The sequence below is a fragment of the Oryzias latipes genome, chromosome 7 (assembly GCF_053564925.1).
Source record: "Oryzias latipes strain Hd-rR chromosome 7, Olatipes_Hd-rR_3.1".
NCBI lineage: Eukaryota > Metazoa > Chordata > Actinopteri > Beloniformes > Adrianichthyidae > Oryzias > Oryzias latipes.
In genome coordinates this window covers 726619-739715 of record NC_136243.1, presented here as the reverse complement: position 1 = coordinate 739715, position 13097 = coordinate 726619, and the positions used below count along the sequence as shown (strand labels likewise).

Genomic DNA, 13097 nt, shown 5'->3' with positions numbered 1-13097 from the left:
CCCGAATTTTAGACAATGCGGTGGAGAAACTCAACCATTCGATTACAAATATGCAGAAAGATCTGGATGCCCTGGTGGTGGATGTGCGAGGACTGAGTTCCCGGACCGAGCATGTGCAAAGTGAGATGAGAACCCTGAAGCATCAAGTTTTGGATAATATATCCGGACTTGAAAAAGTGCAGCTCAACCTTGCTTTGCTGGAAGATTATAATCGGAGGAACAACGTGAGGATCACTGGAATTCCCAACAATGCAGAGGGGGGGAACGTGGTCGCGTTTCTCCAGGAGAGCCTCCCCAAATGGCTGCCGTCACTTGCTAACATGACCATCGAAATAGAACGAGCCCATCGGGTCCGCAGCGCTAAACCTAGAGGGGATTTTCCAGAAACCATGATTCTTCGTTTGTTCCGACACGCAGATCGCACCGCAATTCTAAATGGGGCTCGCCCGGCGGAGAGGAACGGCCCGATCCAACATGCCGGTAACACGCTGCGCTTCTACGCAGACTACAGCGCCCAGACGAGCCAGCGCAGGAAGGCCTTCTCCGGAATTCAGAAGAAGCTACGCGAAAAGGGCATCATGTCATTCCTGATTTACCCTGCAACCCTGAGGATCTCTTTGCACGGGGAACACCACTCCTTCACAACCCCTGATGCAGCTGAAGGATTTCTGCGAGAATCTCAACAGATGGAGGAATGAACAGAAAACCTGTAACTTTCACCACCTGGCGTGATGAGGAAGTGATGCAAAGCTGGACATCAACATTTAAAGAAGCAAGAAACTGATTAAGTTTGATTTGAATGGCCCACGGTTCAATTTAGAATATAGTTCTGTGTTAAATAAATCTGTCATTGTTACATATTTGGTAATGCTTAGGATATTTTTTATTGTTAATGTGAGGTCAATTCAAGTGGTAATGGGGATGGGCAGGAGTCCTGGAGTTCTCCACGACTTGTGTTTTGAGGTTGTCACGTTACACAGAAATACAGATTCCGGGGGGCTCCCACTGAACTACGTAATACAGTCTTTGACAATGATTGAGCTCACCATGTTAAGTTTAAATGTACAGGGTTTGAACAATAATATTAAGAGGGTAAAGTGCCAACAGCTCATGCACTGACAAAAAGCAGATGTTGTATTGATACAAGAATCCCACCTCAAACAGGGGGATGTCTCCAAAATACAAGATAAACAATACAAATTGATCTCCTCCTCTAGCAGCAGTTCTAAATCTAAAGGAGTCATTATTGTGTTTAAAAGAAATCTTCCTACAAAAATTGAAAAGACCTATAATGATAATTTGGGGAGGTTGACATATGTTTGCACAACAATATATGACACAAAACTTGCCTTTGTTGCAATATATGCCCAAACAATTTTTGAGAAGAACTTCTACCCCAGTGTTATGCAGGAATTGTTGACTCTCTCAGAATACAAGTTGATTATTGGAGGGGATATGAAGGCAGTATGCGACCTAACACTAGATAGATCCACCGCTACGTTCTCATACGAGCAGCAACAAGCTTCGTCAGAGCTGAACAACATCATAGACAATCTTAACCTTATTGATATTTGGCGGATTCACAATCCAGACACACGTGACTACACGTTTCTCTGCACGACAACAGTCGTTCTCAAGAATTGATTATTTCCTGCTGTCCCAAAGTCTTAAGGAATGTACAGCTAATAGTTAATTAACAAAGACCCAGTCACTGATGCTAGGTTTATATGGATGGCGACTAAAGGTTTTATACGCGACTTCACAATATCCTACACTTCATATCAGACGTCTGGTAGTTTTGACTATGGAAATTGCAGTGAATTCTTACAAGAGCTAGATCTGCCCTCTCTACAAGTGCATGAGGCAGCTGATTTGGGTCGACCAATAACCTTACAAGAACTAAAAATCACACTGAAGAACATGTCAGGTGGTTAATCCCCAGGCCCAGATGGAATCCCACCGGAAGTATTGTTGAACTTTTGGGACCTTTTGGGGCCGATTTTGCTTAATGCAATAGAAGCAGCAGTGGAGAAAGGTGCCTTTCATGAGCATACTAATGTTGCTTTAATCACACTAATACACAAGAAGGGCAAGAATCCACAAGAATGTGCCAGCTATAGACCTATATCTCTGATAAATGCTGACATGAAGCTATACTCCAAAATGCTAGTAACTCGTTTAGAAAGCTTCATGGATAAACTTATCCACCCTGATCAGACAGATTTATGAAGGGCCGCCAGGCTGCTGACAATGTACGTCGCTTGATACATGTAATCGAGGGATCTAAACAGTTACATGAACCGTGTGCTGTTTTGTCTCTCGATGCGGAAAAAGCATTTGACAGACTTGAATGATAGATAGATAGATAGATAGATAGATAGATAGATAGATAGATAGATAGATAGATAGATAGATAGATAGATAGAGTACTTTATTAATCCCGAGGGAACTTGCATAACCATCCGATGCTGCTCAAACATTCAATAGAAATTTAAAGTAGTTGAGTAATAAATAGTCATAAATTCATAAAATAGTCACCCCACTAAAAACAGAATAAAAGGAATAAAAATATAAGAGCAGTAAAAACAAAATAGAAGAAGTAAAAGCAAAACCATAAAAGTGGTAAAAAGTAGATGCCCGTTTAGTGACTCCTCCTCATGCCCCCTCCCCTCCCAGCAGCATTGAACAGTCTAATTGCACTCGGTGCAAAGGACTTCCTGAGTCTTTCTGTGGAGCATGGCAGAGAGCGAAGGCGGTCGCTGAATACGCTCCTCTGGTCACTAAAGAGTCCATGTAGGAGGTGACCAGTGTTCTTCATGATGCTGTCTATTTTGGACAGCATCATGGCAATACTTATGGGCTGTACTAGAGAGATTTCAGCTCGGCACAAAGTTTATTCAATTAAATAAACTGCTATATGCTAACCCCTCCGCTATGGTCACCACTAATGGTTTAAACTCAGCCCCCTTTAGCATTTTTTGGGGTACAGGACAAGGGTGTGGGCTGTCCCCCAGTCTGTTTATCCTTTCGCTTGAACCACTGGCACAATATTTAAGACAGTTCCCTGTAATATCTCCCATTTTGATTGGACCGAGTTCTCACATAATATCAGCTTTTGCAGACGACATTCTCATATATCTGACAAACATAGATCAATCTATCACCTCTCTCCTGAGTCTGTTCGTAGAGTTTAAACAACATTCAGGTTATAAAATTAACACAAAATCTGTTCTCATGCCACTAAACGAGGAAGCACAAAATATCTCAATATCCAGCCCAATCTTATTATCACGGACCATGAAATAGGAATACAGATCACAACATCTCTTCAGAATATTGTTAAAGATAATTATACAAATACCTTGAATGTTCTCCCTCGAATCAATTTCTTAAGCATGATGATCCCAATATCCCCTTCGGCAGACTTCTGGGGGAAAATTGATAGAGAGGTGCGCCAATACATATGGGGTGCTGGTCGGCCGAGACTCAAACTCTCTGTGCTGCAAATACCTAAAGATCAAGGAGGACTCTCTCTCCCTAATTTTAAAATTTACCATCTGGCTTTTCAACTGTATCCTATCAGGACCTGGCTTGGTAGAAGCCAATCAACCTCTTGGTTAAGTCTTGAGAAACATATAACTTATCCCAGAAGGCTGGAAGACATTTTGTTCTCAGGAGTTAAAATAAATTACTGCAAGACACACTTTGGACCCATCATTTCTAATATGATCAATAACTTCAGACTGGTAGAAAGAATTTTGAAAGGAAATACAAACTGGCATTGCGACTCCCCCTTGTGGCATAACCTAAATATTCTGGTTGCAAACAAACCTTTAGAGTATAAACCATGGATGCCCAAAGGTATTTCTAAGATTTTAGATTTATTTAACAATGAAGGCATGCTTAGTTTTCAACACTTACGTAACCTCTATGATGTTCCCAACACATCCTTTTTCTTTTACCTACAAGTTAGATCCGCACTTACGTCACATAAGGTCTCATTGAAGACTAAACCCCCCTTCACCCATTCATGGATTGGATAAACTCTCATTCTACTAGAAAGCTGGTGTCTGGATTATATTCCAAATTAATGTTTAGTAAACAGAAAAAGTTATTGGTGTTCAGTGCATGGAGGAGAGACTTGGGTCTGGATGACAATGATATACTTTGGAAGAAAGTATGGAACAATATTTGTAATTCTTCCAAAAACTCAAACCACCAGCTTATACATTTTAAGTTTTGCCAAAGACTTTATTACACCCCTGCTACAATGTTCCGTATGGGACGGGTTCAGAGCCCAAATTGTAATTTGTGTTCACTTAATTCTTTTGGTAGTTTTAAGCATGTGATGTGGGACTGTCCCCCTGTTCAGGAATTTTGGAGTCGAATATCGAAGATACTTTCTGAGTTAATTGGTAAAAGTATTCCATGTGACCCTATTGTGCTACTTCTCAATGATGACTCTCAGCTCGGACTCAATAAGCGGCAACAGCGATTGTTGCTGGCAGGTCTTGCAGCAGCTAAAAAACTGTTAGCCAAAAGATGGCTGCCACCTCATGATCTCTGCACCAGGAAATGGTTGACATACTTCCATGACATTGTATTGTTGGAACTATCCACTGCCAGGATAAACAGAGCACGATCCTTGACTTTGGACATGTGGTCAGAGGCCACGTATGACGTGGCACACCCAGATTGCTGGAACCCGGAAGAAACTTAAAGCAAATTGTAGTTCCAATAGATTTAATGCTTTCTCAGCGGCGTAGTATTGTTCATAGGCAGGAACAATGACGTCAGTATTCTTGCCGATACTGCGTGGCGTTGGAATAGGATCCGAAGCGGGGCGAATGGTCTCCGATCCCGAAGAGGTTCTTAGACTGGAATCTTGAAGGTCAGTACAGCGAGAGACAGGAGCGTGGCGTGATGGAAACAGGATGGATTGAGCTGCTTGCGTGGAGGCTGGACCAGGTAGACACTTGTGATGATGAAAATCTGAGAGACAAGACGACGTAAGTACGAGGACAGAATTGAACCATAAAACTTAGCTTAAGGCGACCAGACATATGCACCGATTAGAAGTAACGAACCGGCGATGAATGCTGGGGTTGGATCTCCTTATGAAGGCTGGAGCAAGATGAGGTGAGTATCCACAGCTGGTTCTAATCAGCAGAGCAGAGAGGGGAGGGGGAGAGTAGGCTGCCAGAGGCACCATGACACATACTTGGTATGTTATCAACAGGTCGCAGTGCTTAAAGAATATAACATTCAGCACCACTATGAATGTTGAAGTGAAGATCACAAATCATTGAAGAAAAAAGTTCAGTGTGGGGTCTAGATGATCTCACTCCCAATGTCAAAGTGGCAAAGATAACACAAGGGGTACATGGATTTTTTTGTTGCTTGAGTTTTCATGTGGAGCTGTACTGGCTTCAGGTGGCCTAAAGATAGTGTCAAATGAAGAAGCTTTCAAAGAGGGTTCTACCACTACCTGGACTCCATGGGGTTTCTCAATCCCCCATTTTATCATTAGTGATTGAACCCACTTATTTAAAAGTCCTCAGGTGTGTGGTGATGTTAGTTCAGTTATTTGAGTTTTTCCTAAGTTGCAAGTTATTTTGAGTTTGTTAAGTTGACCTCTTTTATGGGCCCCTTTAAAAACATGTCTGTTTAGTTGGATTTTTGACATTAAAAATCATTTATTTTTGAACTAAACATCTGTGCTCTTTGCCGTGATTGTCTGATCCATCACACTGACCAAGGTCCTCAATTTATATCATCTGTGTTTGAGGGAATCTGCAAATGATGGAATATCCAACAAAAACCAACTTCCCCATATCATCCCGAAACCAACTTAACAGAGAGAATCAACCAGAATCTAAAGGCGATGATTGCATCTTATTTGCACAATAACCACAAAAGCTGGGATAAATATCTGTCTGAATTCTATTTTGCATTAAACACAGCAATGCACGAGTCTACTGGTGTCACCCCTGCTGAGTTGAAATTGCAACGACCACTTAAAGGACCCTTTGATTCTGAACTTATTCCTTAACTGTGTACACCAGATGTTCCTGCATATACAACAGCAAATGCTGAACTGCCATAGTTTTTCAAAGCTAATATTAATTATGTAAAAACTATAACTGAGAACGAAGGGATGGGGAGTTCCAGGAAAAAGACAGTATGGCTGCATAGACATCCATAGAGCAGACTGGATAAGTCATTCATTCATACATCATCTTCTAATCCATTTTATCCCTTTTGTGGTCACGGGGCAACCGGAGTCTACCCCGGCCATTTGCAGACGAAGGCAGGGGACACCCTGGACAGGTAAGTCTGTCGCAGGGCCACAATCACATTCCATGCACTCTCACATTCACACCTATGGACAATTAAGAGTGACCAGTTAACCTATGCAGCTTGTTTTTAGGACAGTGTGAGGAAGCCGGAGTCCCTGGAGAAAACCCACGCATGCCTGGGGAGAACATGCAAACTCCACACAGAAAGGTCCCCCATTGATATTCTGTTTCAGGTCCCCCAGCCGGGGGCCTTCTTGCTGTGAGGCAAGAGCGCTAACCACACAGCCTGGATAAGTTCTTTTCTGGAAAGTTGGCGCCGTGATGGAAGGGACCTTATAGGATTACAAGACAAGTTGGACCTCTGAATTTTGAGGTTGTTCTTGAGGATTCTGGTGAGGACCTGCGCATTCACGCACAGGGAACAATACCATTGAGTCCTAACACTTTTCCAAGAATTGTTAATGACAAGGATTTGAAGGTTTTGTGTGATTTACTGGATCTTGAAAAAATAAAAAAAACAGGGGAAAAGGAGTTTGACAGTTTGCATATCACCCTGATAAAATTCCCCTGTACGGGTCAGAAAGGAGAGGCGTGACCTCTAATTAAAGGGCCATCAGCTGTGGGACAAGGAAACAAAAAGAAAGGCAGATGATCTGGGAAGTGAGAAGTCAGAGAGAGGAAGAGGAAGCTGAAAGACGCTCCAACTCTTAACCCGCTTCCACAACCTGAAAGTCCGATATCGTCTGAGTGGAACCCTGATCAGATGCAGCAGAGCCTTCCCCGATGGTTTACTGCACAGGGCCTCATCCTGCATCATCAATTTGCACTATCCACCAAACATCTGCTCATCCACACACTGTCACAACATTTGCAAAATCTTCCAAGATTTTAGTTTTAAGTTAATGTTTGTTCCTTTCGTTCTTTTCACCTGCAAAAGTTGACCCCTTCTGTTTCAGACAAAAACTAAAAACATTATTTAAACATATATTATCTCTTTGCTCTAATTTCGATTTAAAAGATAAATCAGAAAATCTAAAAAAAAAATGTTGTTGTGTGATGATTGAATGATACACGGATTCATCATGTTCCTTCTGTCCATCTTTTATGTCTTAAGTATGAGAGGAAATAGATATATAAATCAAAACAACCTGCTGATAATTAAAAATTTCTCTTATAAGCAATAGTGTTCAAATTTGACAAATATATATAATATAACATAATATTATATATATATATATATATATATATATATATATATATATATATATATATATATCTTTTTTGCCTGATATAAAAACTAGCTTTAGAGTAGAGAGTAGAGAATGCAGGGTTAGATGGGTTAGATGGAGGAAGCTGTTTTGCTTTTAGCAACACCCGAAGGGAAAAGCCCACAGAAAAAGAAGAAGTTTTGGTGTGTGTTGCGTACTTTGAGCATCACTGTGGTCTGGTGCGTCCTCAGGCAGTCGATGGAGGTAGTCTTTTAACAGCAGCTCATAGCGAGGAATCCTCTGGACTGGTTCAAGCATATGGTGCTGCAGGGTCAGGTTTCCACAGCGCTCCTCCCGCTGCACAAGCACCAGAGCACACAGATACAAGCTGTCACACACAGGCAGAATCAACTTAGATCTTCTCAGCACCAGCTTTGTACCTGTATCTCCTGGATGATGGCCTTGAACTGAGTTGACCTCTCCATCCAAATGTTCACCAGTTCCATAGCCCGGTCAAAATTCTTCACATACTCTCCATACATCTTTAGGAAAGGAGCGAGCTTCTGTAGAATATCACCAATCCGAGGGTTGGTGGTCCTGTGGTACAATAAAAAATTAAATGAAAGCAGCTCTTGAGAAGGACAAGCTGAAGAAGAGAACAGGCCTCCTACCACTCTTCCATTCGTTTCTGCAGAGCTGGCAGCAGGAACTGCTGATGAAAACAGTAGATGGAGCAAATATTGGAGAAGATTCCCTGAACCACATCATTGGGAAAGGATGAGCGGGACCGAGCCTCCTCTAGGAGTCGGGCACAAAAAACCTGCAGAACATGGAGGTTTGAGTCAGAACAGACACCTCCCATCACTGGCTGGAAATGTGGACAGGTTTTCATGGCAACAGGATAGCAATACATAAAAAATGCTCTTCAAAGATTATCCACTTGCTAAATTTTCCTCCCGAACTCACTTGGTCCAACAGGTGGAGCTTGGACACATATGAGATCTCAGTGTGCAGAAGTTCATTGGCGATGTTGAAGACTCTCTGGTGGACAGACAACTGGACGAAGAGACAGACAAACCTAACATAAGAATTAATAAGAGCAAGTGAGAAAGCAGCTGTCTTCATAGTTGTAGGACCAGGATCCAGCTCCATGTATTATAGAAGGTTCTCACCAAAGTGACACTGCAGAGTAATCTTGCTTAATCTCTATAAAGTGGAAGCCTATTAAACTATTAAACTTAAAGACCCACTCTATAAGAAAATATGTAAATTCTTAGTAATTGCATTGCAGATTGTCTTATCAACTTGTAAAGAGCAGAGTAGGGAGATCCCTTCTGGTTTGGAAAGGATAACTCTGCTCTTTAAACAGATATATTTGCAGCCAGTGTTTAAAGTCCACCTCCGATGAAAATCATGTTTTTTTTTAGTTTTTGACATGTACTTGTGGCATTTTTCTTAAGAAAGAGAACAAAGGTGATGAGAAATCATTTCATGCAATACGCAAGCTCCCTGATTCACCCCATCCAGTGTGCACAAGTTTAAGTAGGGGACAAGAGAAGATGGTACATTTCTTCAAGTCTTGCACTTATTTCTAGAGTGTCCAAGGCTGGATTTTGTTAAAGATCTAAATGTGTTCTCCGCATTTGTGTTCCCTCTCTGAGTGAGCTAGAAGGCTTTTTAACGCATTAACCAGAGAGGGTAAAAATAAAAACAACAATAAAATTGAGGGGGAGGTTGGCGGACGAGTGACTAGACGCAGGCGTCTGTTCTCCCGAACTTTTATAGCTTTTACAAGTCAAATCCCTAATTATCTGACCCTGTCCAAACCGTGTTGTCATTATAACTCGAAGAGTAAATTTTGACCGTGAACATGTCGCGTAAAAACAGAAGACACGAAGAAAAGGAGGAAAAGAGTAATGTCGGAGTCTTCACGGCAGTGCTAAAGGCTAAGCTAGCGGAAACCAAAGCGGAGTTGCTGGCTGATATCAAATACACTATGTATGAAGCCAAATTGATTAATGTTCAAGCCTCCATTGACCACTCTGAACGCATTGTTCCAATGGAAATAGCAGCGGATTCTACCGCTGCTTAAGTGGCTGACATTCAGTCCAAGCTCTCTTCCCTAACTCTGGACAATGCTAAGCTAAAGGCAAAGCTAGTGGATGCTGAGGGACGAAGCCGCCGCTACAACATTCGCGTTGTCGGGCTACTGGAAAACATCGAAGGCTCTATGCCCACTGCCTTCGTCTTGCAGCTACTTTTTGAAGTGCTTGGAGCAGACATTTTGACATCTCCCCCAGAACTAGAAAGAGCACACCGCTCGCTTGTTGCTAACCCAGGCCTTCGGAGAGACCGCGGCATGTCCTGGTTTGCTTTCACCGCTTCCAGACCAAGGAGCTTGTGGTGCGGCCGGCGCACAGACTACGAGGAAAGCTGACCTATAGAGGCTCTCCCATTCACATCTTCGAAGATTATTGCCCGGAGGTTTTGGAGCAGCGCGCCCAATACCGAGACGTGATGAGGAGGCTTTATGGACTGGGCTTTAATCCGGCCCTGAGGTACCCGGCAAGGCTGTCAATTGTGCTGAAAGACGGCTCCAGGAAACATCTTCCCTCCGTTAAGGATGCCACAGACTTTCTTTTTCATCATGGCGGAGAGTAGGGGCCAGAGGTGAGTGGACTGTTCTATAGGTCATAAAGCTACGCATAGCATGATACCTAAAACAATCATACTTAAAAAGAAAAAAAAAAGAAAAAAACTCGCTGCTAACTTGTTTCTCAGAGATTTACATACATCCTGTTGTAAGTTTTCAAAATTTTGTTAAGCTAATGTTCTCCATCTAAAGGATCTTTTCATATTGATAGGTTTAGTTTGTTTTAATTATATATATATTTTTTATTTTATTTTTAAACTATTACCTACGCTCCTTTTTTTTTCTCTTCATCACATTCAAGTTCTGTTCCCGTTTTACCTCATTACAGTTAGTGCTTTTTCTCTGTACTTATTTAAAATTTAGAAATTCGTTTTGTTATTTCCATTTTTTACTGCTACTTATATTTTATTATTTTTAACTGCTTTATTTAAATTGCACCTTTCGATGCATACAGTTTGAATACAACACGCATTTCAGTTTCTTTCGAATTTGACTCAACCATTAGTTTATATTTGGGAATTGAAAATATGTAAATTCAGGTTGCCCAAGGAGGTTCTTCAACAAAGTTCGACAAAGTGGCTGTTTTAAACAATGGCGATTTAACAGTCTTGTTGGCAGAAGAACCCTACAAACATTTTATTCAATCTCAGATTTCCTTATTTTTTTATTTGAATGATTTGCCTGGAACAAATAGACTCATCTTATGGGAGGCTTCCAAAGCGTATATCAGAGGTCAACTCATTTCTTACATTTCCGACAAAAAGAAAGTGGAGACAGCACAGATTAATAACCTCTTAAAGGATTTAAAAGACATTGACCAGCAGCTCTCTGTTGATCAAGATCCGGAACTTTATAAAAGACGCCTTATTCTACAAAGTGAGCTTGATCTCCTATGCCTTATGCCTATCTGTGACTGATCGCAGGCAAAGTGTGAGCTTTGTCCATTCTGTCCTGCAGCTTTCTGGCGTATTCCAGTCCAGCTGGAGCCCCCAGCACATCAGAGGGTTTCCCAAAGGACATTTCTGCTGGCGTGCGTAGCTCACGTCCCAACAGGTAGGTAGGTGTGCATAAGGTGGAGTCGCTTGACGAAGCCATCAATCTGGGGGTGTAAGGGAGTGGTCAAAGTTCCTCCCTTGGTCACTGAATGACCTCAGCCGCCCTAAACCTGGAGAACATGCCTTCCACCAGGGCATCTGCAATGGTCTCTGCCTCTTGGTCTGCAATGACATATGCTTCTAGGCATTTTGTAAAATAGTCTATGGCAATAAGTACATAGTGGTTACCTCTCTCTGTGCGGGGACATGTGCCCGTGTCCACTGCCACTCTCTCCATTGGGCCTCCACTATCAGCTGCTGGAGTTCAGCACGAGAATGATCAGGGGGACCTTTGTACACTGTGCAGATGTGACAGCAGCGGCAGAATTCTTCCACATCCCTCCTAAGCTAGCCCCAGTAAAACTCCTGTCAGATGTGACAGAGAGTCTTTGGAACCTCAAAGTGTCCGGCCCCAGCAGCTCCATGGCAAGCCTGGAAAACTGAGTCTCTCAGTGTCCTAGGGACCATCAACTGCCACCGCTCTTCTCCGGTGGCTGGCTCTCTCCATGCCCTTTCAAGCACTCCGTCCTTCAATTTTTGGGATTAAATTTTTCATTTCCTGCTCTTACTGTGCTCTCCATTTGGTGGGTAAACACCCTGTGTCAGTCTGCAGACTGGCCCACCGCCTACACAGGTGTTGTTTTGCTCCTCTCTACTGATCTTGGCTTCTGGGGCCTCTCTCTTTTCGCAGTACCATCAGCAGACCTGGGCACAGGGGCATCGAGACATGGCGTCGATATTAGCATTGCAAGCTCCTGGCCTGTGCTCCACTGTAAAGGAGAATAAAACCAGCTTCTTCAACCAGTGAGCAATCTGATCTTCAGGCTCTTTAAAGGTCATTAGCCAATGCAGAGCAGAGTGGTCTGTCCGCACCATGAAGGAAAGGCCACACAGGTAGTATCTGAAGTGGTCTATGGCTTTGACGATAGCCAAGAACTCTCTGTGAATCCCAAAGTTACGACGCTTTGTTTTATTGATTATCTCGCTGAAGTAAGCCACCACTCTTTCACCTGATGACCCTGCCTGGCTCAGCACAGCCCCCATTTTAACATTATTGACATCCGTATCCAGAATGAAAGGCACGTTGTGGTCTGGGGGGTTAGAGAGTTTGTCAGAGCCTTCTTCAATTAGCTGAAGCCCCGCTCACACTGATGTTGAAACAAAGTTATAATCTTTCCTCTGCAGGTGAAACAGAGGGGCAGCAATACAGGGAAACTGCCTGTAAGAGGAGGCTAGCCTGAGGAAGCTCTTTAAGTGGTGGGCATTGGCCAGTACTTCACAGTCTGCACATTCTCCTTTAAAGTGCTGATGCCTTCACCCCCAGTTTTGTTTCTCAAAAACTCCAGTTCACTCCCCATGAAACAGCAATAATTGGGGTGAAGCTTTAGGCATACTGCAGCAATTCTCTGCAGGACTTTACTCTACGATCCAAGTTCTGTTGTAAAAGAGTCCGAATGCACCAGAATGTCATCCAAGTAGACCAGGCACTCTTGTCGGGGGGTAGTGGCCAGCATTTTCTCCATGAGGCACTTAAATGTGGCTAGAGCGTTGCACAGGCCAAAACTGAGAACACAACACTGCCAGATCCCCCGCCCGGTGCAGAAAGCAGTCTAACCCAGCTAGTACGCAGCATGACCTTTGCATGATGCAGCATGACCACCAGACCCTTCCAGAAAGGAGAGCGCCCTATGGACCATATAGAGGACTGCATCCTCCACTCCCATACTGTCCTGATAAGAAAACTGAAGGGGGTCTAGCGCCCCCTCCAATTGAGGTTTGAGCTCCTGGAGCAGCTTCTAAATGCAAACAAATCTTGGCCTCCACAGATGTTGGTATCCACAAA

At 42.9% G+C, this 13097-nt stretch overlaps 1 protein-coding gene across 2 annotated transcripts in view; it reads right to left on the bottom strand.

Annotated features, from left to right (window-relative positions):
* Window positions 1-13097, bottom strand: part of fgd1 (FYVE, RhoGEF and PH domain containing 1) — a 65781-nt gene that overhangs the window by 44867 nt on the left and 7817 nt on the right. For both annotated transcript variants that reach the window (XM_023957124.2, XM_078949991.1), the window contains 4 exons: window positions 8474-8563; window positions 8179-8327; window positions 7948-8104; window positions 7726-7864 (listed from right to left, as the gene is read on the bottom strand). In XM_023957124.2, coding sequence (XP_023812892.1) covers window positions 7726-7864; window positions 7948-8104; window positions 8179-8327; window positions 8474-8563 — 535 coding nt within the window. The remainder of the gene's footprint in view (window positions 1-7725; window positions 7865-7947; window positions 8105-8178; window positions 8328-8473; window positions 8564-13097) is intronic.